The sequence below is a fragment of the Piliocolobus tephrosceles genome, chromosome 10, assembly GCF_002776525.5.
Source record: "Piliocolobus tephrosceles isolate RC106 chromosome 10, ASM277652v3, whole genome shotgun sequence".
Lineage (NCBI taxonomy): Eukaryota > Metazoa > Chordata > Mammalia > Primates > Cercopithecidae > Piliocolobus > Piliocolobus tephrosceles.
Window position 1 is genome coordinate 107,470,263 of NC_045443.1, and position 27,187 is coordinate 107,497,449.

A 27,187-nucleotide genomic window follows, 5' to 3' on the forward strand; every position below is an offset into this window, starting at 1 on the left:
CGGTATTTTTATTCATTCCGCGGACTAGGAAGCTGAGGCACAGACAGATGAAGTGACCTGCCCAAGACTACACCAGCACAGTATAGCTTGAAACCCGGGCGTTCTGACTGTAGAGGCCATGTTTTGAGACAGGGTCTTGCTCTGTCACTCAGGCTGGAGTGCAATGGTGTGATCACGGCTCACTGCAGCCTCCCTGTCCTGAGCTCGAGTGATCCTCCCACCTCAGCCTCCCAAGTTGCTAGGACTATAGGTGTGCGCCACCACAGCCTGCTAATTTTATTTATTTATTTATTTAATTTGGAGACAGAGGCTCACTCTGTCACCCAGGCTGGAGTGCAGCAGCGCAATCTTGGCTCACTGCAACCTCTGCCTCCCAGGTTCTAGCGATTCTCCTGCCTCAGCTTCCCGAGTAGCTGGGATTACAAGCATCTGCCATCATGCCCGGCTAATTTTTATATTTTTAGTAGAGATGGGGTTTCATCATGTTGGCCAGGCTGATCTTCAACTCCTGACCTCAGGTAATCCACCCTCCTCGGCCTCCCAAAGTGCTGGGATTACAGGTGTGAGCCACTGAACCCAGCTGAGGCCATGATGCTGCATCCAGGAAAACCAGAGATGAATACAGAATGGAAAATGAAGAAGAAACAAAAGAATAGCAAAATGAAAGAAAAGAGAACAAACAAGTAAGTATTTTTCTTCATTTTCTTTTTAATGGAATAGTTGGTATGTAATACTTGTAGCACACATGAGTTATAAAACATACTAATAGAATGAACACTCTTGAACTCATCACCAATATAAGACTATAATAGAAAGTTATTGACTGGGCGCAGTGGCTCACTCCTGTAATCCTAGCACTTTGGGAGCCTGAGGCAGGTGGATCATGAGGTCAGGAGATCAAGACCAGCCTGGCCAATATGGTGAAACCCCGTCTCTACTAAAATACAAAAAATTAGCCAGGTGTGGTGGCGTGCGCCTGTAGTCCCAGTTACTGGAGAGGCTGAGACAGGGTAATCGCTTGAACCCGTGAGGCAGAGGTTGCAGTGAGCCGAGATTGCGCCACTGCATTCCAACGTGGCGACAGAGGAAGACTCCGTCTCAAAAAAAAAAAAAAAAAAAAAAAAAAAATTTACCAATAACTTCCATCTACTTATGCCAGCAGGTCTCTGCTCAAGTTGTACATTGAACACACCTGGGGAATTTTGGAAAACACTGGTACTCTCAGATGGGATTTGGGGTTTCGTTTGGGCATCTGGATTTTTTTAAGGTATCTGGATTTTTTTCTTCTTTTTTCTTGAGACAGTGTCTGGCTCTGTCACCGAGGCTGGAATGCAGTGGCACAGTCACGGCTCACAGCAGCCTTGATCTCCTGGGCTTAAGTGATCCTCCCCCCTCAGTCTCCCGAGTAGCTGGGACCACAAGTCCCACCATGCCGGGTTAAGTTTAAAAATTTTTTTAGAGACAGGGGTCCCTCTATGTTGCCCAGACTGGTATCTGGTGATTCCCATGCGCAGCCAGGTTTGAGGATCACTGGCTTATATTCTCCTCCCCCTGGTTTCCGCCTTCACCTTCAGGTAATGGTAACCACCATCCTCAAATACCGGTAGTGCACGTACGGATTCTTTGCCTCCATCCTTCCGTATTTCAAGGAGTAGCGACGTTTGCTGTTTATCTCCCGCCGGCCACGAGGGGGCACCAGAGAAAAACACAGTCTCCCTTCGCGCTGAAGGAGGCTTGGCCCTTGCGACGCTCCGTCGTCGGGCTCGTTGCTGGCGCAACCAGGGCGGAAACTGTCGGCGTTGCTGTAGCGCCTCTGGGAATTACACTGCGGACCTCGCCTGCCCACTTCGTGCCTGCGGGAACTCGGGCCGGAGGACTCTTGGGAAACTCCGAGACTCAGATAAATGTGAGTCGGGGGGTTGGACTCGGCCGGATCCGGAGTTAGGGCAGGGGCCCGCAGGCGGCCCGCGCGGGCGGGAACCGGGGCGGCAGTCCACGTACGCCAGCTCAGGGCGCCTCCGGGGTCCTCTGCTCCCGACGCGCCGTGACCCCCTTTGTTGCACTTGCATGTTCAGGTCTAGAGAGGGATGAGACGTGTTCGGGGAGCAGCCCAGCTTGTGGGTGGCCAATCCGGGATCGGAATCTTAAACTTGACTCTTGATGCAAAGATTGATCCACTGGCGGCTTTACGGGGCGGGGAAAAAAGTATGTGAAGCTTGCCACGGTCTCGAGACCGAGGTCACACGTTAGCAGCTCGCCGGCTACATTTGGACCACAGATGCAGAGTGTTTGCCCCCAAACCTGGAGGACCTCGAGTATGAGATTCTTGGCGTGGACCAGGCTTTTTCGCTCATTCGACAGGCGTTCCTACCCAGGCACTGCATCGACTCTGCACTCGAGGACAGCTTTTGAGGCAGGGGAATTGGTGCCTGGAGTGAGGCTGCTCTCTGCTTTCAGGGCTCCAGCTGTATCCCTACATTGCTCAGGCAGTTCCTCTCTCTAGCTCTCAGCTTCTTCATCTGCAGGGTGAAAGGTCTGTCCTCCATGGTAGCCCAAAATACTTCTGAGTGTTATATCAGGCGAGGTCCCTCCCCGGGGGCTGCCAGAGCCGGGGCAGGTTGGTCCCAACAGGCAGCCCCTCGCAGCGTAGAGAACCGTGGGCTCTGGTCTCAGATGGACATGAATTAGGAACCCAGCTTGTTTATTTCCTTTACTTCCTGGCTCTGTGATCCTGAGCAAATCACTTCACCTCTTCGAACTTAAGTTTCCTCACCTGCGAAATAGCGAAGTGATTGTAAGAATGAAAAAAGTCGTATGTATTGAGTGCTTGGCACGTACATGTGTTCCTTACATTATTGTCTCTGTTTAAGTAGAGCGTAAATGCCCCCGATGTGCCTAGTCTAGCAGTCTTAGGACAGCCCCTGTGTCTGTCTGTTGTGTCCCTGGTGGTGGCTGGCCCACAGCTGGGTGCATGCAGTCCAGAATTTTTGATGTTTTAGTGTTTTTTGAGACAGAGTCTCACTGTCGCCCAGGCTGAGTGCAGTGGTGCTATCGTGGCTCGCTGCAGCCTTGACGTCCTGGGCTCAAGCAGTCCTCCTGCCTCAGCCTCCTGAGTAGCTGGGATTACAGACGTGCCACCACTCTTAGCTAATTTTTTATTTTTTGTTGAGATGAGGTCTCATGATGTGGCTGGTCTCCAACTCCTGGCCTCAAGTGATCCTCCTGCCTCAGCCACCCAAAGTGTTGGCATTACAGGCGTGAGCCACCGCATCTGGCTAAGGTTTATTGTTTTGTTTTGTTTTGAGACGAAGTCTTGCACTGTCGCCTAGGCTGGAGTGCAGTGGCACGATCTTGGCTCACTGCAACCTCCACCTCCTGGGTTCAGGCGATTCTCCTGCCTCAGCCTCCCAAGGAGCTGGGATTATAGATGCCCACCAGCACGCCTGGCTAATTTTTGTATTTTTAGTAGAAACAGGATTTCACTATGTTGGCCTGACTGTCTTGAACTCCTGACCTTCCAAAGTGCTTGGAATTACAGGCGTGAGCCACCGCACCTGGCCTAAGGTGTATTTAAATTGATAATTTGCAGCACTAGTGGCAGATCATTTTTAAAAATGCTGGTGCTTGGGCCCCACTAAGTTTTTTGATTGAATTAGTTTGGAGTGGGGCTCAGGCATGTCTTTTTTTTTTCTTTTAAGTTCCACCCAGTGATTTCACTGTGCAGCCCAGGGGCGGTGACCACTCCTTAAAGGGATGAGGCCAAGCTGGTGAGGGTTCCTGGGGTTTGCAGTGGTTCACTTTCCTCCCATTACTGTTCTCAGATGGCACTCCCCACGTTGCCGTCCTACTGGTGCAGCCAGCAGCGCCTGAATCAGCAGTTAGCACGACAGCGAGAGCAGGAGGCCCGGCTTCGGCAGCAATGGGAGCAGAACAGCCGTTACTTCAGGATGTCTGACATCTGTAGCTCCAAACAGGCAGAATGGAGCTCTAAAACCTTCTACCAGCGGAGGTAATTTTGCGGTAACTGCCGATTGAATGGAGGTGGGGGCTACTTGCCGGTCAGGGGATCAGGCCTTAAGGATTTAGGGAGAGTAGGATTTGTAGGATTTGCCAGGCAGCATGAATTACCTGCATGGCGATGTTTTTCCAGCTGGAAGTGGAAAAAAAGATCATCAGTGCAGCCATACATTGGCATTGAAGAAGATAAAATGATGCAGAAGAATATGATAGAATTTGGAAGCCTGCTTGTAACCCCATATCCCCAGAGAGAGCCACAGTTAACAGTCTCGCAGGTATCCTTCCATGCTTTTACCCACTGATATTTGTGCTTAAACACACGCACACAAAAAACTGCTTTTATAGAAATACATGTAAACACATGGAGGCCAAAAGCATAGGCTTTGAAGTCAGATAGACCTAGATGGAAATCCTGACGGTGTCTCTTGCTGAATGTATGAGCTTTGGTTTCCTCATCAGTCAAGTAGGGCTACAGCAGACGTATGCTGTAGGATTTATGTGGTGGATAATATATACATTATTTATACATTTATACGTTTTCTTTTTGCAAAAACAAGATTTTCTCTTAGGCATACAATTTTGTGACCTGCTGTCTTCACTTTGGCTGGGGACACATTCCTGTGTCATCATGACACATCTACTACCTCAGCCTCTTTTACCTACACAGCAGAGCAGAGCACGCTCCCTGTGGCTGTAGCATGATTGATTCAGGCAGGCCCCCTTCCACCCAGCATGCACGCCTATCAGCGTCAGAAGATGAAGGAAGAGAAGAGGAAGAGTCTGGAGGCCCGACGGGAGAAGCTCAGGCAGCTCATGCGGGAGGAGCAGGACCTCCTGGCCAGAGAACTGGAGGAGCTGAGGCTGAGCATGAACTTGCATGAAAGAAGAATCCGGGAGCAGCACGGGAAGCTGAAGTCAGCCAGAGAAGAGCAGAGGAAACTGGTAACTTCCCAGAGGCCTTCAGGAGGCTGTGGAGCAGGAGTGCCCCCAGCCTGAGTGTGTCGCACATACAGGGCCATTCCTGGCTGCTCAGGTCTGATGAGAGGCCTGTTAACTCCAGAGCCAGCAGGAAAGGAGCTTAAGTCCTTGTGCAGGGACTGGGTTTTGGATCAGTTAGCTGTATTCTCTTTAGCCCCTTCAATCATTACATCTGAGTGCTTTTCCTTTCTTCCAGTTCTGTGGGCCCATAGAGATCTGGGACTAATCTGTTTTACCTTCCAAAGTAGTTATGTGAAACAGTGAGCCCTGATCTGTGCTTTTCAGCCTGCTGTATTATTTTGAGACCCCCTAGATAGGACCTCTCTGTAGCATCAGATTTTGGTCCCCTTTTGTCACCATTGCAAGGGTCACTTGGTGGTGCCATGTGGTTCCCAGAGCTGTGCACGTGAAGCACAAGGGTTTGAACAGTGGGTGCAGTGACGGTGTGAGTGGAGGCACTCATAGCCTGAGCTGACTTCCACTGTGTGTCATCCAAAACGTGAATGGATTTGAAAACTGACATCAGGCTTTCCATTTTGTGTTTTCTTGATAGATTGCTGAACAACTTTTGTATGAACACTGGAAAAAGAACAACCCAAAACTTCGAGAGGTGAAAATCAGAGACCTCCATTGATTTGCCTAAGTAGATGAAATCATGTTTCCAGACATTTTTTTTTTTTAACACGTATCTTGTACTGGGTTGAAACAGGAGGGAACCTTGAGCCACCTGAAAAGAGCGCCAGGCAGAAGATCTGGCACAGGCTGCACTGAGCGGTTCATTCAGTTGTTGAACAAATGTTGATTGAACCTCTGCTGCCTGTTCTACCAGGTGGGGGCATGGAGATTAGACGTGGTTTCTGCTGTCTCCAGCACGGGAAACAGTGGACAGCTCATTACCGGGCAGGATGCAGGGTGCTGGGCCAGCCTGAGAGGATGATCATGGGCCAGCACATTCAACTCTGGAGGGGTCGGGGAGGCTTCCCAGAGGAGTTCCTGGGGTGGAAGAGTTTGAAGGGATATATGTGTGTAGAGGTGAGGAAAGGATGTTCTAGGCTGATGTGACTGTGAGAACCAGGCCTGAGACTTGAGAGCAGAGTGAGCCCCGGGAGCTGAAAGTGTCTGGGTGAGAGGCTAGGATGTCAGATAGGGAGAACCCGAAGAAATGACGCTGGCGAGGCAGATGGTGCCAGGCGCCATAAGAGCTTGTGTTACCTTCCTCTGAAGGTGCTGGGGGTGGCACACAGGATCCCGGCTGCATTTCAGAGAGAGCCCTCTGGCAGCAGTGTGCCAGCTGGCAGGGAGGGGTGCTGCGACGGCCCAGCTGGGGGATGGTGAAGGCCTGAACTGGGCTGGCAGGGGAGAGGAGGACAAACTGCAGGAGAGGGGGTGGCCTCTTGGCTTGGTGGCCTTGTTCAGTGGAGATTTGGCTGTAGGGAGATCATCCCTCACCGTTACTCATTTATTTTCAACTTAGAGTTTTTGTATACATTTGGTGCCTTCACGTGATTCATAGTTAACATTTAGAAATCGCCAGTCACTACATAATGGAACATCTAGTGCTTTTGTGTAGTTTGCACTAATCTGTGGGGGGACTCCTTAGCCCTATTGGCTTCGGTGGAATCATCCAGAGCCGTTAAATCAGAAAAGTTTATTCAGAACATTCAAGTTAGTTGCCTGCGTTCACAGCTGTAAGTTGGGAAAGATTATTGTAAAACTTTTTTGTAGAGACAGGGTCTCCCTATGTTGCTTAGGCTGGTCTTGAACCTGGGCTCAAGTGATCCTCCCACCTCAGCCTCCCGAGTAGCTGAGGCTACAGGTGGGTGCCTCCATATCTGGGTAATTTTATAAACAGTTTCCCATACAAAAGATTTGGATTGAATGTTGTGATCCATTTTCTAATCCAGGAGATTCTCTGCGCTCGAATCTCTTACTAACAATCCTAAACCTGTTGCACCCACTGGCGCATCACTTGCTACAGGGAGGACATTTTCCGTCTGCTCTGCAGAGCAAGCTTTGGGGAGCCAGACACAGGGTTGAGTCTTCTCCTCACCCAGCTGTCTCCCAGGGCCTGGCATGCAGGAGACCAACGCACGGTGGCCTTCAAAATTGTATTTCCATCTCAGCGTCCAGCTTAACCCCAGGGCTAGTGGGAAGAAAGTCTCTGTTACTTTGTACCAGCTCCGGAGATTGATGTAGGAGCGCCTGGTCCTTTGGTCTTCTGATTGACTTGCATTCACACTGTACATGTTGAAGTCGCCCCACGTTCTCTACTGGATGCCTGTGAGGAGATTCACACCCTGCCCCTTCCATCCTCAGGTGGAGCTGGACCTTCACCAGAAGCATGTGGTAAACTCTTGGGAAACGCAGAAAGAAGAAAAAAAACAGGTGTGGTATGCAGCTCTGGGAATAGCCCCGCATTCTGCTGCGCAGGACTGTTGACGTCTTTGCATTCCTTTACCGTTTTCAGCGTCAGTGACTCCAGTTAAGGAGTATAGTATACTCTTTCTCAGTTTACTTGACACATGTGAAAACTGAACGTTTGCTCTTAACACATACCAGAATCCTATGTGATACTTCCCAGGGCAGAATAAGGCCAGGTGACCAGGACTGGGAGGTGGCAAGTAGAGTATGCATCTTCTTTTTTTCTTTTGGAGGCAGGGTCTTGCTCTGTCACCCAGGCTGGCATGCAGTGGCGCAATTCACAGCTCACTGCAGCCTTGACCAGCTGGGCTCAAGCAGTCCTCCTAACTCGGCTTCCTGAGTAGCTAGGACCACATGTATGCACCACTGTGCCCAGCTAATTTTTTAGTTTTTATAGAGATGGGGTCTTGTTCTGTTGCCCAGGCTGGTCTGGCCTCTTGGCCTTAAAAGAGTCTCCCACCTTGGCCTCTCAAATTGCTGGGATTAAAGGCGTGGGCCACAGGGTCCAGCTAGAACATGTGTCTTTAAGGGCGTTTTTGTCGCTCTTTTGATGAAATTTGCATCATAAACTCGCAGCCGTGGCTTCCAGTAGCCCCTTTGGGGTTGAGCTTCCACACCTCCGTGCACTGGTCGCTTTGCTGCCTGGTTCGTTTTAGAAAGTGTTTTGTTGAGTGGGGAGGAAACCCAACATTATCAAGCCCCTCCCTGACTTGGTCTCTGAGGGCATTGTCATTTGGGATTCAGACAGATCTGCCTGGGCCCTGTGGCCTGCAGAACGGCGGCAGGAAGCTGGGTTTTTGTTGGCTTACAGTACAGATACTGACCTCCTGTGTTCTTTCGGTCCTTTGCAGCAAGAAGCCACCGCAGAGCAAGAGAACAAACGGTACGAAAATGAATATGAAAGGGCCCGAAGGGAGGCGCTAGAACGGATGAAAGCCGAAGAGGAAAGGAGGCGGCTGGAGGACAAGCTCCAGGCCGAGGCGCTGCTGCAGCAGATGGAGGAGCTGAAACTGAAGGAAGTGGAGGTGGGCACAAGCCCCTGTCGGCCATGACCTCCTCCACAGCTGCTCGTTAGCGTGAGATGGGCACTTGAGGGGCTGCCCTGAGTAGAGCCATAGCAGGGCTGAGGTTCTGCAACGGGCGGCAGCAGCCGGCTTCTCCCGCTCCCACGCATCCTCTTCCGCCTCCTGCTTTCCCAGCCTCCACATTTGCGTGCCTGGATTCCAGAACGTTAACAACACGGAGCCAGTAGCTGTTCTCTTAGAGGTGCTTAGCGGCCTGCTGTTGGAGAACCTTCTTAGAATCTGGATTTTCCAGTGCACTGAGTAGACACAATTTAGTCGGGTGGTCTGGCACCCAGCTCTCCATGGGGAGCAGGTTTTGGGTCTCAAGGCATAACTGAGGGTTTTTGGTCCAGGAGCTGTTTTTGGAGAACATGGCACAGTTTCCTTGAAAGAGTTAGATCTTTCTCTTTAGATGAGGGAGGCCCATCTCCTGTGACCCCTCCCCTTGCCCAGGCCATGATTCAGGAACTACATTCTTAGTGCCTACTACTTATTCTAGGTGCTGAGCACTGGGTTGGGAACTAGAGGTAGAGCCTGACCAAGGCCCACAGTCCTGACCTCCTGGTGGGGGCTGTGTCAGGGGGAGGACAGTTGTTAAGTTAAGTTTAAGTGTGGACCAGTACAGGATCCTGTGGGAGTTTAGAGTTTGGGGCTCAGAAAGGCCCTTGGAGGAAATGGCTCAGATGAGATGGGATGAGTAAGTGAGTGGTGGGAGGGGATCGTGACCACCTGCGTGGCCAGGCCACCATTGTGTACTGTCTGCGAGAAGTGGGGATGGAGAATGAAGGAAGATCTGATTCCCACGATCTCAGATCTTGGTCGAGCTTACTCTCGTCATCACCACAGGCGACCAAACTAAAGAAGGAGCAGGAGAATCTGTTGAAGCAGCGGTGGGAGCTGGAGAGGCTGGAGGAAGAGCGGAAGCAGATGGAAGCCTTCCGGCAGAAGGCAGAGCTGGGGTGTGTGTCAAAGGGCCCCCCACTCTTCCCAGGCGGGGGGGCTTCTTGCTTTTTCAGACTTGCATTCGTGTTGCTGAAACCATAAAGTAGACAGCCTGGTCAGCAGTTGTCTAACTACTATTTCATTCTTTCTGAGATACTGAAGGCAGCACACATTTGATTCTCCTTCAGGCGCTTCTTGAGACATCAGTATAACGCTCAACTCAACAGACGCACACAGCAGATCCAAGAGGAGTTGGTAAGTCTGAAGAGACAGCCTGACATCTTTCTTACCCTCTTTTGAAAAAACAGTCTTCCATTGCCTAGTATATGAGTGTATTCTCGTAAGAATGAAAAGACAGTGAGGGGTTGGGGGAAAGGGGAGATGTTGGCCAAAGGGTACATCCCTCAGTTAGGAGATCCGGGAATAGCGTCCAGCATGTTGACCACAGCTGATGATACCTTATTGTATTCTTGAAATTTGCTAAGAGAGTCGATCTTAAGTGTTGTCACCAGAAAAACCAGCTGTGAGATGATGGATATGTTAATTAGCTTGACCGTAAGGATCCTTTGCCAGCATAGATGGATAGATACAGATATCAAAACATCAAATTGTTTTTCAGTAAACGTGTTAACAGCCCAACACAAAGTGAGATCACCCCCTTGACCAGTGCCTGCAATCTCTGTCCCCAGAGGTGTCTGGTGCACATCTTTCTAGATATATTTACATACAGAGAGGTGGAGGTTTGTTTTTGTTTTTGTATTTTTGTATTTAAATCTAATTGAGGTTGCATTCCTCAACATCTTCAATTAACACTAAATCTCTAATTTTTAAAAAGATGCGTGGTGCCTCACACCTGTAATCCCAGCACTTTGAGAGGCCGAGGCAGGCGGATCACCTGAGGTCAGGAGTTTGAGGCCAGCCTGAATGACATGGTGAAACCCTATCTCTGCTAAAAATACAAAAACTAGCCGGGCATGGCCAGGCGTGGTGGCTCATGCCTGTAATCCCAGCGCTTTGGGTGGCCAAGGCAGGCGGATCACCTGAGGTCAGGAGTTTGAGACCAGCCTGACCAACATGGTGTAACCCCGTCTCCACTAAAAAATACAAGAATTAGCTGGGCGTGGTGGCAGGCGCCTTAATCCCAGCTACTTGGGAGGCAGAGGTTGCAGTAAGCTAAGATCGAGCCATTGCACTCAAACCTGGGGGACAAGAGCAAGACTTCTCTCAAAACAACAACAAAAACTAGCCGGGCATGGTGGTGCCTGCCTGTAATCCCAGCTACTTGGGGGGTTGAGACAGGATAATTGTTTGAACCCAGGAGGTGGAGGTTGCAGTGAGCCGAGTTCGCACCACTGTGCTCAGGCCTGGGCAACAGAGTGAGACACTGTCTCAAAAAGAACAAACAAAAAAAGGTCATTATGCCTAGACTGAGCCTGTTCTTTTCAAATAGCTCCTTCATATTCCTGAGTACTTTGATGAGCTCCCTTGTAGTGAGGGGGACAGACCCAGCATGGGGCACAGTGGCACAGTTGGTCCTGGTGTGCAGCTGTTTTTTATGGGGTCTTGCTCTGTTGTCCAGGCTGTAGTGCAGTGGCACAATCATGGCTCACTGCAGCCTCGACCTCCCGGGCTCAAGCCATCCTCCCACCTCAGCCACTCGAGTAGCTGGGACCATAGGTGTACATCACCATGCTTTGTAGAGATGGGGTCTTGCTACATTGCCCAGGCTGGTCTTGAACTCCTAGGCCCAAGTGATCCTTCCACCTCAGCCTCTGAAAGTGCTGGGATTGCAGGCATGAGCCCCGGTGCCCAGCCTCCTGCATTCTTTTAACGCTTCCATTATGTCTACGTGCATAGTAGCTAATTCCCCACCAAGGAGCATTATGGTTGTTTCTGGTTTTTCCCTCTTATAGAAAAGCTGCAACGAGTGTTTTGCACCTTTGTGTCACTGTGGTCTTTATTCTTACAAGTGGAATTTTTGCCAAGTTGTATTCCAAAAAGTTGTGTGTCTGAGGGCATGTGGTGGTGACGGAGTCTCCCTTTAGCCAGAGGGAAGCTCCTAGGCCTGTGCGGTGTCTGAACCACCCCTCATGGTTATCCCCAGTCTGTTCCAGAAATAATTCAGCATCCTCCCGTCTCTGTCTTGAGAACACTGTGTAGGATCACTAATGTCTGTGTAGGAAGGAAAGGGAGGGCAGGCCCCTCTGTAGGCTCTCACTGCAGAAGGACTCTGTCCAGCCCAGCCACATGCCACCCTCTGCTTCCTCTAGGAGGCAGACAGGCGGATCCTGCAGGCCCTGCTTGAGAAGGAGGACGAGAGCCAGCGCCTCAACCTGGCCAGGCGGGAGCAAGCTGTGGCCGATGCGGCCTGGATGAAGCAGGCCATTGAGGAGCAGCTGCAACTGGAGCGGGCGCGGGAGGCAGAGCTGCAGGTGCTGCTGAGGTGAGTGGCGGCCACTGACTGGGCCAGACGCTCCTGGCCTGCACTCTGGTACCTTGAAATGCCCCATGGGTCACCTGTTACTAAAATATCTATTGGCTGGGCGTGGAGGCTCACACCTGTAATCCCAGCGCTTCGAGAGGCCAAGGCAGGTGGATCGCTTAAGCCTAAGAGTTCGAGATCAGCCTGGGCAACATGGCAAAACCCCAGTATCTACCAAAAATACACAAATTGGCCAGGCGTGGTTGTTCATACCTGTAGTCCCAGCTATTTGGGAGGCTAAATTGGAGAATCACTTGAGCCTAGGAGGTTGAGGCTCTGATTAGCCAGGATTGCACCACTGCACTTCAGCCTGGGTGACAGAGCAGGACTCTGTCTCAAAAAAAAAAAAAGGAAGAAGAAATACCTGTGTATGTATGTTGTCCATCATTCCTGAGGAGCACATCTTCATAAGGGACCTGGCCTCTGGGGGTGTTTCCCTTGTATTATCTGAGGTGGAAATCATTAAGGTTTAGAGTAACGATGTGTTCATCTGAAATCTGAGAGGTTTGGAAGGAAATTCTTTGTTTTTGTTTTTGTTTTTTTGAGATGGAGTTTTGCTCTGTCACCCAGGCTGGGGTGCAGTGGCATGATCTCGGCTCATTGCAACCTCTGCCTTCTGGGTTCAAACAATTCTCTGCCTCAGCCTCCCGAGTAGCTGGGATTACAGGTGCCTGCCACCACACCTGGGTAATTTTTGCATTTTTAGTAGAGACGGGGTTTCACCATCTTGGCCAGGCTGGTCTCGAACTCCTGACCTTGTGATCCGCCCACCTTGGCCTCCCAAAGTGCTGGGATTATAGGCGTGAGCCACCATGCCCAGCCAGAAGGAAGTTCTTAGAGAGATGTTGAATGCTGCTTAGGTATATAAAACTGAGTTTGGGTCCTAAAGATTAAACTAGTAGATTGAAATCATTGAATAATAAGTAGCATACATTGAGCACTTACTGCATGCTGGACATTGTGCCAAGTGCTTTATAGGCCTCATCTTACTGAGTCCTGACTTCCAGCCAAGTGGTGGCTTGTGAGACACGGAGACTCGAAGAGGTCACTTGGTCCAGGGTGAGCTATCAATGACACAGGCGCACGGTGGCAGGGCTCAGGCCCAGGCAGCGCCCTGCTTCTCTCCTGGTGCTGATGGTTTCATTCATCTCTGTGTTAAACAGCCACGGTGTAAGTCGCCCCAGTTGCTTTTTATAAGGAGATGGAGGTATTAAAAAGGTAACTTGAGGCCGGGCGCGGTGGCTCAAGCCTGTAATCCCAGCACTTTGGGAGGCCGAGACGGGCGGATCACGAGGTCAGGAGATCAAGACCATCCTGGCTATCACGGTGAAACCCCGTCTCTACTAAAAAATACAAAAAACTAGCCGGGCGAGGTGGCGGGCGCCTGTAGTCCCAGCTACTTGGGAGGCTGAGGCAGGAGAATGGCGTAAACCCGGGAGGCGGAGCTTGCAGTGAGCCGAGATCCGGCCACTGCACTCCAGCCTGGGCGACAGAGCAAGACTCCGTCTCAACAACAACAACAAAAAAAAGGTAACTTGAAATACCTCCAACACGGTGGCTCACACTTGTAATCCCAGCGCTTTGGGAGGCCAAGGCAGGTAGATCACTTGAGGTCAGGAGTTTAAGAGCAGCCTGACCAACATGGTGAAACCCCATCTCGACTAAAAATACAGTAATTAGCCGGCCATGGTGATGCTCGCCTGTAATCCCAGCTACTCAGGAGGCTGAGGGACTAGAATCACTTGAACCTGGGAGGTGGAGGTTGCAGTGGGCCTAGATTCGCACCGCTGCACTCTAGCGTGGGCAACAGAGTGAGACCCATCTCAAAAATAAAAAAGTAAAAAACTTTCAACAGTACTTTCCATGGATGCTGTCCTTAATTGGAATCTTTTCAAAGTGTGTGCGGATGTTTATCTGCAGGGTGGCCCTGCAGAAGCCGTGTGCCCTGCAGCCCTGTCTGTTCTGTGGCTCGCTTCCTGCCAGGGCGGGGAGGAGCCTGCTGTCCCTTTTGTGTTTGTCCAGGGAGGAGGCCAAGGAGATGTGGGAAAAGAGAGAGGCAGAGTGGGCCCGAGAGCGCAGCGCACGGGACAAACTGATGAGCGAGGTAATCCCAGCTGTGGCGATGGGGACCGGCTGTTGGGTCCGGGGCAGGTGTCTGGAAGTCCATGGTCAGTCACCCTGCCACGTGCTCTGGGAACAGTCTTCTCTGGTCATTTTAAGTGGGCTTTAAAAATCATTGAACAAGTAATTATGAGTTTAGTAGAAAAGAATTCAAAGTACCTAAAGTAGAAATGGAAAAAAGTCTCCCAGAGCCCATCCTGTCGCAGCCATAGCTGCTTCGTCCATCTGCTCTTCTGTTTCTATGCCTGACATTTCTTCTACATGTATTTCTTACTGTCTTGTGCTATTTGGCTTCAAGCATCGTGACATGCTGTTCCATCTTTATAAACGCCACATCAGGGGCTGTATGGCGGACTGTCCTCCGTCACCCGCTGTCTTTCCATTCCCTCTAATGGGTGTGCTGTTTTTCTAATTGGAAGCCATTCTGAGAAACACTGCCGAGAGCCTCTTGGTGCCTGAGGCTCTTCCCACGCGTTTCCCCGCTCGGGGTAGACGACGGCCGTGAACTGGAGGACATCACTGCTTTCCTGGTCAGTGTGTACACTGTGTGTGGAAGACACCGCAGCCGCAGGGAAATCTGGGAGAAGAGAGTGTGTTATCCATGGGCTGAAAGCTGTTGTAAAGTGGTTTTGAATGAGAAACTCTATGTTGTGTCTGGTAGTATGCTGTATTTTGGAATCCACAGGAAATCGGGTCCCGATTGGTGATGTTTTCCTCTTGTAAATACTAAGAATTCTCCAATACCTTTTGATGTTCCTCCTGATGGCGGCCACTTTCTGTCCCCCCAGCCTGCAGCGTCACTGTGGTGAGTGTCAGGTGGCTTCTTGCTCCTGACTGTGGCCTGGGCTGGAGTTGAGGTGTCACACAGCTCTGGGGCCAGGTCTCAAACACAGCAGGTTCAAAAGGTTAGAGGATCACCCCGGCTCCGCCTCTGGTCATCTGTGTGGCTTGTGGCTCTCTTGTTTTTGGAACCCTGTGATAGGAGGGAGACTCACCTTGTTGCTGCAAAGTTTCTGTGTCCCTGGGGAGAGCGCTCCATCGCCGTCTCCTTTGATTTCTTTGGCACTCAGCTGTCTCTCCATAATACACAGTCTGGATACATTTTGTGTGTGTTGGGGTGCAAGGGAAAACGCGTCTTGTATACTGGCAGGCGTGGCCGGCGTGAGAGCGAATCCTGTAGTCTGGCTCTGCCTCTGTCTGCACACTTGGGCCTGAGGCCCAAGGATGAGGCTGGGCCTTGCTGTAGCTGCAGCCTGTCCAAGGCTTGTGGAACCAGGATCTGTTAGGGTCAGCCTCAAAGCTGCCCTTTTCTTTCTGCCGAGGTTAGGTTCTGACAGGGAGGCAACAGCAAATACGAGAGAAGATTGAACAGAACCGACGGGCACAAGAGGAATCCCTGAAACACAGGGAGCAACTTATTCAAAATCTCGAGGAGGCGAGAAAGTCAGCTCGTCGCGAGAAAGAGGAGAGTGAAGAACTGAAATCGGCCAGGAAGCAGGAGCTGGAAGCCCAGGTGGGGGCTGAGCCCGAGGGCAGGAGGCAGTGGGCCTGCTATGGGTCTCGCATCATCCTGGGACAGGGTTCAGAGGCCCTGGACGGCCTGGCAGGGCTTGCGTGCATTTGAGAACACAGCGCCCCCTTTCCATCCCAGCTGCAGTCCTCATCCTCTTGACTGTGGCTTCTTTCCCTCCATATCCTCCATGTCCTATGGGTGAGGCCGGCACTGCTGTCTGTTCTCTTTACTCTGTCTGCTTCTGCAAATAGTTGGCTTCCTGGGGGCCACAGTTCTCTCTTCATTTCAGTCCTTGATACATAAGACAGAACAGTCGTCCAAACACCTGGCCACATGCCGAGCTTTTCACGAGGTACGTGCCACACGTATAGCCTCTAGCTTTCCACAGGTTACACGCTACACATACAGCCTCTCTAGCTTTGCATGAGGTACATGCCATGTGTATAGCCTTTTCAGCTTTCTACGAGGTACACGCCATCCATACAGCCTCTCCAGCTTTCCACGAGGTACACGCCACGCGTGTAGCCTTTCTAGCTTTCTACGAGGTACATGCCATGCGGACAGCCTTTCAAGTCCCGTGTGCTCCCTTCCGTTCCTTGGCACCTGCATTGCTATTGCTCAGCTGGATTCTCCAGTCTGGGTAGGACCGCAGGCTTACCCTCCTCATCAGAGGCAGGGCTCTGCCCTGTGGGCCTTGTCTCGGGGGGTGACTTTGCTCTTGGCACCCAGGTTGCAGAACGTCGGCTGCAGGCATGGGAAGCAGACCAGCAGGAGGAGGAGGAAGAGGAGGAGGCCCGGCGGGTCGAGCAACTCTCAGATGCCCTGCTGCAGCAGGAGGCGAAGACTATGGCCAAGCAGGGCTACTGGCCCAAGGTAGGAAGTCTGCCAGGAGACAGGCCAACACCGGCAAGACAGACTCTGCCCAGCCCCTGCTCCCCTGGGCCTGCTCATCGCCCTGCGATGACTCTGCTCTCTGGCCATCCGGGTTATTCCTTGTTCCTCTTCTCTTGTATTCCTCTTTTCCCTGACCAGCAGGTAGCCCTGACGCAGGGGCTGTTGCAGTTCTTGGTTGGGCCTCAAACCTTGAAGTGATTTTGCTTTGGCCTCTGCCTACTAAGCTGCATGCCTGTCCACCCTCTTTGGGCAATCTAAGAAGAGCTGTGGCCACAGCTGCTGAGAGGGGTCAGAGCAGTAGGTCTAGGCTCCAACTGCTGAGACAACAAAGCCGGGTGAACAGGAGACCAGCCCCCCTCCCCCCCCCCCCCCCCCCCCCCCCCCCGTGGGTGTCCTCCCCTCCCCCCCTCCCTCCTGTGGGTGTCCTCCCCTCCCCTCCCTCCCTCCTGTGGGTGTCCTCCTCTCCCCTCCCTGCCGTGTATGTATCCGTTTCTCTGCCTCTCAGTGTCTTTGTTCCTGGACCTCTCTTCACGGCACCATGGGGAGCACAGAGAAGCAAATGCTGCCTCCCCTGCCCTAAGGAAGCTGATGACTGAAGCACCCCCGCTGTTAGTTGTCCCCTCTGCCCTCCTTTACCCGGGGCCACCCTGACCTCCTGGTGCCTGGAGTACATTCCCCAGGACACATGCTGCAGAATGAGGGCTGGCTCCCTCGTGGTCCGATGACACTGGGAAACGGAGTGAAACAGAATTAGAGCAGGCGTTTGCCGTAGGCCACTTGCCCTCATACACTGACTCTCACAGGCACAGGGAGCAGCATTTCCTAAACCCACTTGGCCATGGATCAGTGAGAGTGTCGGGGTCAGGGTTTCACAGATCATATGTGAAAGTGGTTCTTAGGGCTAGTACTCAAAACTAAAAAGTTATCAAGTGCCTCATTTATGGCTTAGGGTCAGACTTTTTCAGCTGGAAATGAAACAGCTGTTTATATTGTTCTTTTAGCTTGTAGTTAAAACAAGGCTAATTCCTCATGCTCCAGATACTGCTGATCTGATCACTCTTATGTTTTCTTTCTTTTCTCAGCCTTATGGACATCCAAAAATTGCTTGGAACTAACTTCATGGGTACCATAAGCACAGAGAACAAGGGATGCTGAGGTTTCTGATCCCAGCCGCCAGGCAGTCTTACAGGACTCTGTGACAGTCGGTGCCCGGGGCACTGTCGGCGGCTCAGCAGTGCCTGCTCAGGTTCATCACTGAAAGCATCCAGGGTTTGGCCAGACATTAGGTGTTGTGGTCTGCAGCACCTGGTGAGAGGCCCTTTCATTCTTTTCTTACCCAAGCAAGGGTCTTTGATGGGCACGTGTTTATGGCGCTCCTGCATAGTCTTGTAATATATTAACAGTTGCATCAACTCAAGGTCAATACTAAGAGCCACAGGTTGTACCTGTGATGGGGCACGTGGTTTCCTGTTGTCTCACCTTTAATTGTCAATCTCCAGTGTTGACTCTAGAAATGTGAGGAAAGCTTTTCAGTTTTTAAAATTGCCATTTAAACTTAGTCTGTTAAAACCACCCTAGAGGTCTTGGTGCAGTGGATTTCAGAGTTTATTAATTCTGTGGTCCCAAAAGGATTACATCTTTTGTATTCCGGAAGAAAAGAACTGTGAACAAATTAGAACCCTGAAACAGTCTGACGTCCGTGGACGCATTCCAGAAAGTGGCAAGAGATGAGTCTTTCCTCCTTCAGGAAGCATTTCGGTAGAATTTCCATAGAGCATTGTCTGTGAGTGACTGATCCCAACATGTATGTTACCAAGCCCCAAAAGGAACCTCAAGCTGGGTGTGGTGGCACGTGCCTGTAGTCCCAGCTACTCGGGAGGCTGCGGCAACAGGATTGCTTGAGCCCAGGAGTTCGAGTCCAACCTGGGCAAAAGAGTGAGACCCCATCTCTAAAACCAAAAAGGTACCTTAGAAGGTCACCTGGTTGGCTAACCTTTTAAAGGCAGGGGTGTGACACGTGGGGCCTCTAGTGTCTTGGGAATGTCTTGGCTACACGTAGCCTTCTGGGATATATGTGCCCAGAGGGAGAAGCACTGAACCTGAAGAAACTAGATGAGACTCGGAACCACAGACCCGCCAGAAATCCTTCCCACCATTATATCAGCGTGATACAGGTTGCCATTCATTTCTACAAACAGGAACAAGTTCCTAGCAGTGATAATATTACGACTTGTATTTTTACTATACTCTTCCTCTGAGGTTTAGTTTTCATCACATTGTCTTCAAGATTCCACATCTCCGTAAATTACAGCTAATTACAGGGCATTGTTCCATGGTTATTAAAAACCAGAGTTTATTAAAAATCCTGAGTCTAAGGGCTGCCTTATCTTTCGCTTCCATTGTGCTGTAGAAACAGATTGAGCTGCAAACCATGTCCTTCATCTCTTGTTCATTTTCTTGCAACTCTTTGGCTCTGATCACCTGAGCAGCGCGTTCATCACGCATGCTCTCTCTTGCGTTCCTCGTTTCAGATTCCAGTAATTGTGAAATAAAATCCTGCTTCGACAGCATGGCTTCCCGGCTTTGTTATGGATTCTCTGATTGACTGCTGTAAAGTGCATTGTTGGTGACAGGCTTTTTACTGATTTAATCCACATCTCCCACATACAGGCTTGGCTGTTTTCTATGACTGATCACATTTTATAGGTTATATTCATTTTTCTTAGGAAAATAGTTTCTCCCTTCTTTCAATTGGAACCACAGTGAACTGAATTTAAACTTTTTTTTTTGAAACAGGGCTTTGTTCTGGCACCCAGGCTGGAGTGTAACAGTGCAATCTCAGCTCACTGCAACCTCCACCTCCCAGGTTCAAGTGATCCTCCCACTTCAGCCTCCCCAGTAGCTGGAACTACAGGTGTGTGCCACCAGTCCTGGCTAATTTAGTAGAGGCAGGGCTCTTGCCATGTTGCCCAAGCTGGTCTTGAACTCCTGGGCTCAAGTGATCCTCCTGTCTCAGCCTCTCAAAAGTGCTAGGATTACAGGCATGAGCCACCATTCCTGGCCTGAATTTTTTTCTTTTCTTTTCTTTTCTTTTTGAAACGGAGTCTCTTGTTGCCTAGGCTGCAGTGCAATGGCGTGATCTCGGCCCACCGCAGCCTCTGCCTCCTGGGTTTAAGTGGTTCTCCTGTCTCTGCCTCCCGAGTAGCTGGGATTACAGGCGTGAGCCACCACACCTGGCCAATTTTGTATTTTTAGTAGAGACAAGGTTTCTCCATGTTGGTCAGGCTGGTCTGGAACTTCTGATTTCAAGTGATCCACCTTCCTTCTCTGTCTCCCAAAGTGCTGGGATTAGAGGCGTGAGCCACCACGCCCAGCCTAATTTTTTGTTTTTGAAGCCTGGTGGTAATCATTAGCATTAAAATTATGTTACACTGGTTCACTGCCCTAATTAAATGTTTCTGCTCTGCAGTGGTCCACAATAATTTGTTTTCTAAACTTAAAGTTTCTACTGTCTTACTATTTCTACTGTGGCCCATACACCTCTGGGCCCAGGGTATTTGCGTTTTGTATTTTTATTGTATTGTAGTTACCGATACCTATATGGGTTTTATTGTTGCTAAGCACCTTTTTCTACTGACTCGAAATAAGTAGTTTCTAGGTTATTCTTTGGCAGATTCTTCTACAAAGGTCCATTCCTTCAGTACAGATGGTGCTGAAACCACTGCTAGGAGATACTTCTTGCGCTGATACAGAAGTGATAACTTGGCTGGGCACAGTGGCTCACGCCTGTAATGCCAACAATTTGGGAGGCCAAGGCGGGCAGATCACAAGGTCAGTAGATCAAGACCATCCTGGTCAACATAGTGAAACCCTGTCTCTACTAAAATACAAAAGGTTAGCTGGGCGTGGTGGCGGGTGCCTGTAGTCCCAGCTACTGGGGAGGCCGAGGCAGGGGAATTGCTTCAGCTGGGAGGTGGGGGTTGCAGCGAGCCGAGATCATGCCACTGCATTCCAGCCGAGGCGACAGAGCAAGACTCCATCTCAATAACAACAAAAAAAACCCTCGCTTTCTGCTCCTCGTTCAGCACATTCTCTCTAGGGAAGGTACTAGGCCTGGGAAGTCACAGCTGACCATGAACAAGAGTCAGACGCTGGAATCGGACACACGGATGAGCAGACGTCACTGGCAGACACAGCCAGTGTGTCTCTCATGGGGCTGAAGAGATGTTTGTGCAATACGTACAGTCTATACATCCATATTTATGGATATGATTTTTTCATCGGGGTTTTTAGGTAGTTTTTGGTGTTCATAAAATAGAGCAATCATTTAAAAGATATTGTAAAGCCTTTAAAAACATTGGCCTTAGCAGTTCTTGATGACCTCAACTGAATTCAGCCATGATGCTCTGTGGAGTTGGATTTTAGGGAACTGGTTTTACATTGTAATGTCTTCCTTTTAGAGGGATGTTTACTTGATGCCTTAGTATCACTCAGAACACAATGTCTACCTCAAAGTATACATCCGTGGTTTTTTCAGCAGGTAGCTGGAGTTTTTTACCGCCCTGGTAGCTGTAAATTCACTATCATTCGTTTGTTCATGGTCACTTGTTTGGTTTTCGGTATTTTGTATTAAAATGGAGTTGCTGGAATCCTCCATGCACATAACTTCCAGTGCAGGCATTCCAGGTGATCTCCAGCAAAATGACTGGAAATGGGCCACTTTCCACATTACAGCCATCAGGCTCACGATGGAAAAGCCTGGATTTATGTCAGGATGCTGCCTTGACGCTGCCCTAGAGCTGTTTTTCTCATTTTCTCCCAGTTAACTGATCTAAACACTGCAGCTCCCGTTTCTTCATTTCCCCCAAGCACCCCCTCCTCCATTTCCATCTAGAAACGCTTATGGTAGGAGGCTGGCGGGCGGGGGTGCCCCGTGTGAGGGTGCTCAAGCTGTGTGGCACTGCAGTTCCTGCCGCTCACTCCTGGCTCCTGAGACAAACCAAGCATCTGGCCCTAAGTAGCTGGCCACCGATGCTGGCTTCCAGCTCACATGTACAGCTCTTGATCCATTGGGGTTGCTGATACACATGGGTTCTGTGGGTACTTTGCAGTTACTGTGGCCTCTGCCGGTCGTAATGGAGCAGTGCTAGTTCTCTGGGCCCAGGCCTCACCACACAGGCCCTCCTAGGTGATGTGAGCCAGGCCTCCGCCTTCTGCTGCCATCCTCACGTCAGTAACTCCTGGCTCTGCAGCTCTAGTCCAGATTCTGATGTCCCTACCACTTTGACATCTCCACGGTGTCTCAAAAGCGCCGCAAGCTCAACATAGCCAAGACTAATGAGTGATCTCCCCCAAACCCCCATCAGAAAAAAACCCCAGACACATCTAGCCCTTCTCCAGTGTTCTCGGATAAGTGCCTGGTGATGTCATCTATCCTGCCAGTTGATTATGCCTTAGACCGAGGGCACTGGGTCCTGCTGGCCTCCTGAACCTGTGGCCATCCACTTTGCTTTCACATCCACCCTTCCTGTCACCAAACCAGCCCATTTTTTCCTTCGTTGTACAGAGATCATTTACAAACACACACCTGAAATGAGAATCGTCCACCTTCTTCAGTGGCTGCTGCATTTAGTACCAAGAGCCAAATCTTTCCCTGGTCTACAAGACCCTGTCCTGACCGGCCCTGCAGAACTTTCCAGAAATGTACCACTCTGCCTTCTGACCCAGGAGATGGAAATACCAGATTGGTACAAAGATGTTGTTCACAGCATTAGTATGGTAACAGCAACTGATAACCTAGACGTCCAACACCAAAAGGCTGTTTGAGCTTGGGATGTCATGTAGTGCATTAAAGTGGAATGGAAAAGTTATGGAGAAATGTTCCTGCCATGTGAAAAAGTTAAGGCCAGCACTTTGGGAGGCCGAGGCAGGAGGATTGCTTGAGCCCAGGAGTTAGATCAGCCTGGCAACATAGTGGGACCCTGTCTAAAAAAAAAAAAAAAAAAAAAAAAAAGGCATGGTGGTTCACACCTGCAGTCCCAGCTACTTGGGAGGCTGAGGCAGGAGGATCGCTTGAACCTGGGAGATGGAGGTTGCGGGGAGCTAAGATCACGCCATTGCATTCCAGCCTGGGCAACAAGAGCGAAACTCCGTCTCAGAAAAAAAAAAAAAAAAATGCATGGAGCTCAGAAGGCCATACTGTTTCTGCCAATAGGATGCTGCTGAGGAGTCCGTCTGCCTGGGGTGGAACTGGCCATGGCGCTCTGCCTTTGGACTTGGCCTCGGGCAGGATTTCCATTGCTTCTGGTGGAAGCAGGTCAACTCCCAGCTGCGCCTCATTCCCCAGCACTCCCTGGACTGGGAGGCTCTCTCTCAACTCTGGGGATGGGGTGGACCAGCCTGTGCCATGCCCTGAAGGGAGGCCTCTGCTTCTGGCAGCAGGCGCGGGGCCACTCCTTCCAGAAGGGGTGCCGTGGGGAAAGTCACTGTGCTTGTGAACGAGGCTCCTCGAATCACTCCAGCAGTTGAACTGGGCAGAGCGTCCTCCACAAACACAGAGTTCAGAGTCTTACTTGAGCAGTGGTTACTGAAGATCTCAATTTGAAACAAACAGAAAAGACGAGAAATATTTGTGGCAGAAGTAAGGAATTGAAAGACAAAATACAAACCCGGCCACCCAGGCTCTATTCCTGTGAGCCTCCTCCCAAGTCGAGGAGGGGACCACACAGTAAGCAGCACCTCCAGGGGCCTCCCTGCTCTGACCCTCCCAGAAAAGAGGACTGGGAGGAGATGGGAGCCCTCAAGTCTCTGCTCCACACCTCCTTCCCACCACACCCCTGCCAGGGTCGCAGCCGTTCCTCACCCTCTCCTGGTTCCAGAAGGCCTGCTGTCCTTGGCCTGGACCTCCACCTGTGCCAGTCGAGCCCTGGGGTTAAGAGTACAGGCTCAGTGCCCTCACTTGCTCCAACATGAACTGGGCTCCAAGGGCCGAGCCTCGGTTTCTCATCTGCAAAACAAGGGTGGTTTTAATTCCTACTTGTGAAGCCTGCTTTCATAACTGACTGGGAAATGCCCAGCGCACTTAGCCCAGTGGCTGCTCGGAGTGCAGGTGTCAGCTCAGCCCCTCTGGTCTGAAAGCAACAGGCCGGGCTGGGGAAGAACCTGAAGTGGGGTCCTGGGAAGGGGCGGTGGGAAGAGGGGAGCAAAGAACAGTTTGCATCCCTGGGCCCAGAGGGGAGGGCAGTTTCCATCCCCTGGCCTGGAGGGGAGGACGAAGGTACCACTCGGGCCTGGGGATGGAAATTGCAAAACCGAGTTAGACTTCAAAACGCCCCCATGAAGGGCCAGGCATGGTGGCTCACGCCTGTAATCCCAACACTTTGGGAAGCCAAGGTGGGAGGATCACCTGAGGCCAGAGGTTCGAGACCAGCCTGGCCAACATGGCAAAACCCCATCTCTATGAAAAATACAAAAATTAGCCTGGTGTGGTGGCACATGCCTGTAATCCCAGCTACTCAGGAGGCTGAGGCAGGAGAATTGCTTGAGCCTGTGAGTTTAGAGGTTGCAGTGAGCCGAGATTGCACCACTGCACTCCAGCCTAGGCGACAGAGTGATTAAAAAAAAAAAGGTAGTGTGAAAAAGATGACAGCCAAGCACGGTGGCTCACGCCTGTAATCCCAGCACTTTGGGAGGCTGAGGCGGGCAGATCACCTGAGGTTGGGAGTTTGAGACCAGCCTGGCCAACATAGTGAAATCCCATCTCTACTAAAAATACAGAATTAGCTAGGCACGGTGGTGCATGCCTGTGGTCCCAGCTACACGGGAGGCAGAGGCAGGATAATTGCTTGAACCCAGGAGGCAGAGATTGCAGTGAGCCAAGATCGCGCCATTGCACTGCAGCTTGGGCAACAAGAGTGAAACTCCGTCTCAAAAAAAAGAAAAAAGAAAGAAAGAAAAAGATGAATTGCTAACAGTGTTGGAGCAAGTCGACAGTCATCTTGGAAATTTAATCTCTCCCTACCTTTAAAAAAAAAAAGCACTCCTGTATGTAAAGTGTTCTGGGAGAGATGGGGCTCACAGGACTAAGCCAGGCCAAGAGGCCAGGGCTAGGTGAGTGGGGTTCTGAAGGAAAGGGCAGTGGAGAGCCAGGCCCAAAGGGGCCTGTGGGATGACACAAAGGAGGGGGAAGATGAGCCCCAAGAAGGGAAGGTAGGGGTTGGATGAAAAGAGGGACTTTGGAGGAGGAGACGTGGTCTTTGGTGAGAAGCCTCCTTTGGGAGAGAAATGAGGCTGAGAAGTTCTGAGCAGGTTTGAGTGGTTTGAGGAACTGGAGAGACAGCAGCTGGGGAGCTGTGAGCCCAGCAGGGGCCTGGGTGTGGGGCAGGACGGACGGTGGGGCAGGTGGAAGGATGAGGCGAGGGTCCAGGCCAGCCTCTTCTCATCTCCAGCAGCCCCTCCCTTTGGGATTTGGTGGGAATCTGACATACATACTTTGAACACAGCTGGAACCACCGGGCCTGGACTGAAGTGGAGCTCTGGCTCCTGGTTCCATGACTGGCTAGCAGACGCTGGGACCCCCAGAGTCCATGGACCACAAGGAGCCGTTCCTGGACAACATCACACGCCCAGCCTGCTGGACAGCGAGCCGCTCCTCAGATGGTCGCCGAGTGCACTTCTGCCCTAACAGCTTCAGGGGATGGAGACTGCTGCGGCCACAGTGTTGTGAGCAAGGGGACAGGCGCTCAGACAGTCCTTCCAGTCGGCCATTCAACAAGCACGAGAGAAGTCCAGGCGCCAGGGACTCAGCCCCCTGCTCGAGGGCCTCTGGGCTGTGAGGGCACCAGCTGTCAGGGCTGTGAAAGTCATCTGTTTACGTAGCCTGTTGCCTACCTGCCCCCCGTATCTAGACTCATGGGGAGGAGCCTTTGAGGCACTGCAGTGCAGCCAGCCCAGCAGCACCAGCTCCACGTGGAGGCCACCTTCCCCGACTCCACTGTTTTTTTTTGTTGTTGTTGTTGTTGTTGTTTTTAAACAAACTTTTTTGAAACAAAGTCTCGCCCTGTCGCCCAAGCTGGAGTGCAGTGGTGTGATCTCGGCTCACTGCACCCTCTGCCTCCCAGGTTCAAGCGAGTCTCCTGCTTCAGCCTCAAGAGTGGCTGGGACCACACCTGGCTAATTTTTGTATTTTTAGTAGAGAAGGGGTTTCACCATGTTGGCCAGGCTGGTCTCGAACTCCTGACCTCAGGTGATCCACCTGCCTTGGCTTCCTAAAGTGCTGGGATTACAGGCGTGAACCACTGCGCCCAGCCCCGACTCCATTGATGGTAGTGGCTGCTGCCGTTATGCCGATTGCAGCAGGGAAGCACAGCTGGGGCTGCACACTCCATGGAGCCACTGGGAGCCCTACTCCTTCTGGGTTGGAATGGGAGCTCTCTGTGCTTCTGCAGCCACCAAAACCGCAGCTGCAGATCCAGGCCTCCTGCTCCAGGAGGGTGGGGCTACTGCCGCCCACACTGAAGTTGTGGATTTGAGCCTCTTCGTGCTCTTGGGCTCTTGGGGGAGCCAAGAAGAGACAGGATCTGCCCTCCTGGGTGCAGCTGCAGCCACTGGACCTATGACTTCCTGCTCCATGAAGCAGGCAGGAGCTGGGGACAAGCGGGAGCCCTTCCTCTTCTGAGTTGGTGGGGCAGGAGCTCCTGGGTTCTGCTGTGGCTGCCCTCCCAAGTGCAGGACCTGGGTGTCTCTGCAGCCTGCATCCTCTGGGCGCCCCAGAAAGTACCCCCCAGTCTCTGCAGTCTCAGGGGTGCCTGTTCCCACTGCTTGGCCTCTCTCAGCTCCCAGCACCCTCTCCCATCTCAGAGCAGGGTTGGGGCCAAGCCCTGGGGCCATGAATGGCAGCCGGAGGCAGACAGCCCTGGGTGGGAGTGGGCAGGGTCCCCAGTAAGACCCCACCTACAGGCCAGGGAGGGCCTGAAGGCTAGGGACCAGGCTGCCAGTCCTGCAGACCTGAGTGGGGACTTGTGGTACCTCTTCCGAGCCTGCGCATAGCCAACCATAGACCAACTGGCAGGCACTTCCTCCCCCTCTGCGGTCCATGAAAGCCCTGGGCTCAGCCAGAGCAGGCCAGAGGATGGACAGGGCAGAGAGATGACAACGGGACAACCAGCTGCAGAGAGTGCTCTCTCTGCTGATAGCTGTAGCTGCAGACGATGGGACGACCCGTTGCAGAGAGGAATAGTACCCTTTCCCCTGAGAGCTGCAGAGACAGCCTGCTGGCAGAGAGGAGCTACCCTCTGTACTGAGAGCTTCGGAGACCTGAGAGACGTCCGAATGACCTGCCTGTGGAGACGAGCCACTCTCTCCAAGGCCTCCTCTCTGCTGACAGCTGAACACTTGACAGGATGACCTGCCTACGGAGAGGAGCTGTTCTAACACTAAATAAAAATCTTTAGCCAGGCAATGTGGCTCACGCCTGTAATCCCAGCACTTTGGGAGGCTGAGGTGGGTGGATCATGATGTCAGGAGATTTGAGACCAGCCTGATCAACATGGTGAAACCCCGTCTCTACTAAAAATCCAAAAATTAACTGGGCATGGCGGCACGCACCTGTAATCCCAGCTACTCAGGAGGCTGAGGCAGGAGAATCGCTGGAACCTAGGAGGCGGAGGTTGCAGTGAGCCAAGATTGCGCTGCTGCACTTCAGCCCGGCAACAGAGCTAGACTCTGTCTCAAAAAAAAAAAAAAAAAAAAAAAAAA

General features: G+C 51.5%; 1 protein-coding gene across 3 annotated transcripts; it reads left to right on the plus strand.

The window, feature by feature from the left end:
• The first annotated feature begins 1,708 nt into the window (after positions 1 to 1,708).
• TCHP (trichoplein keratin filament binding) lies at positions 1,709 to 19,002 on the plus strand. 3 transcript variants are annotated; one of them, XM_023200885.2, is made up of 13 exons: positions 1,709 to 1,906; positions 3,822 to 4,009; positions 4,749 to 4,959; positions 5,549 to 5,605; positions 7,312 to 7,380; positions 8,268 to 8,441; positions 9,327 to 9,439; positions 9,611 to 9,677; positions 11,693 to 11,865; positions 13,927 to 14,008; positions 15,353 to 15,538; positions 16,268 to 16,411; positions 17,515 to 19,002. In XM_023200885.2, exons 2-13 carry the CDS (start codon positions 3,822 to 3,824, stop codon positions 17,545 to 17,547), a joined length of 1,497 nt encoding a protein of 498 aa, XP_023056653.2. In that variant the 5' UTR covers positions 1,709 to 1,906; the 3' UTR covers positions 17,548 to 19,002. The 3 variants fall into 3 exon arrangements, 2 of the variants coding, with proteins under 2 accessions (XP_023056653.2, XP_023056701.2); XM_023200933.2 differs by lacking the exon at positions 1,709 to 1,906 and adding an exon at positions 4,151 to 4,292 and having other exon boundaries at positions 3,877 to 4,009; XR_002729083.2 differs by lacking the exons at positions 16,268 to 16,411; positions 17,515 to 19,002 and having other exon boundaries at positions 13,927 to 14,830; positions 15,353 to 15,471.
• Positions 19,003 to 27,187: the final 8,185 nt, after the last annotated feature.

Bases quoted from the DNA above. Each gene is read 5' to 3' on its own strand.
- TCHP (XM_023200885.2), top strand. From the start codon at position 3,822: ATGGCACTCCCCACGTTGCCGTCCTACTGGTGCAGCCAGCAGCGCCTG. The intron at 4,010-4,748 runs GTAATTTTGCGG...CCTTCCACCCAG, and splicing joins AAAACCTTCTACCAGCGGAG to CATGCACGCCTATCAGCGTC. The intron at 15,539-16,267 runs GTGGGGGCTGAG...CTTGGCACCCAG, and splicing joins AGCAGGAGCTGGAAGCCCAG to GTTGCAGAACGTCGGCTGCA.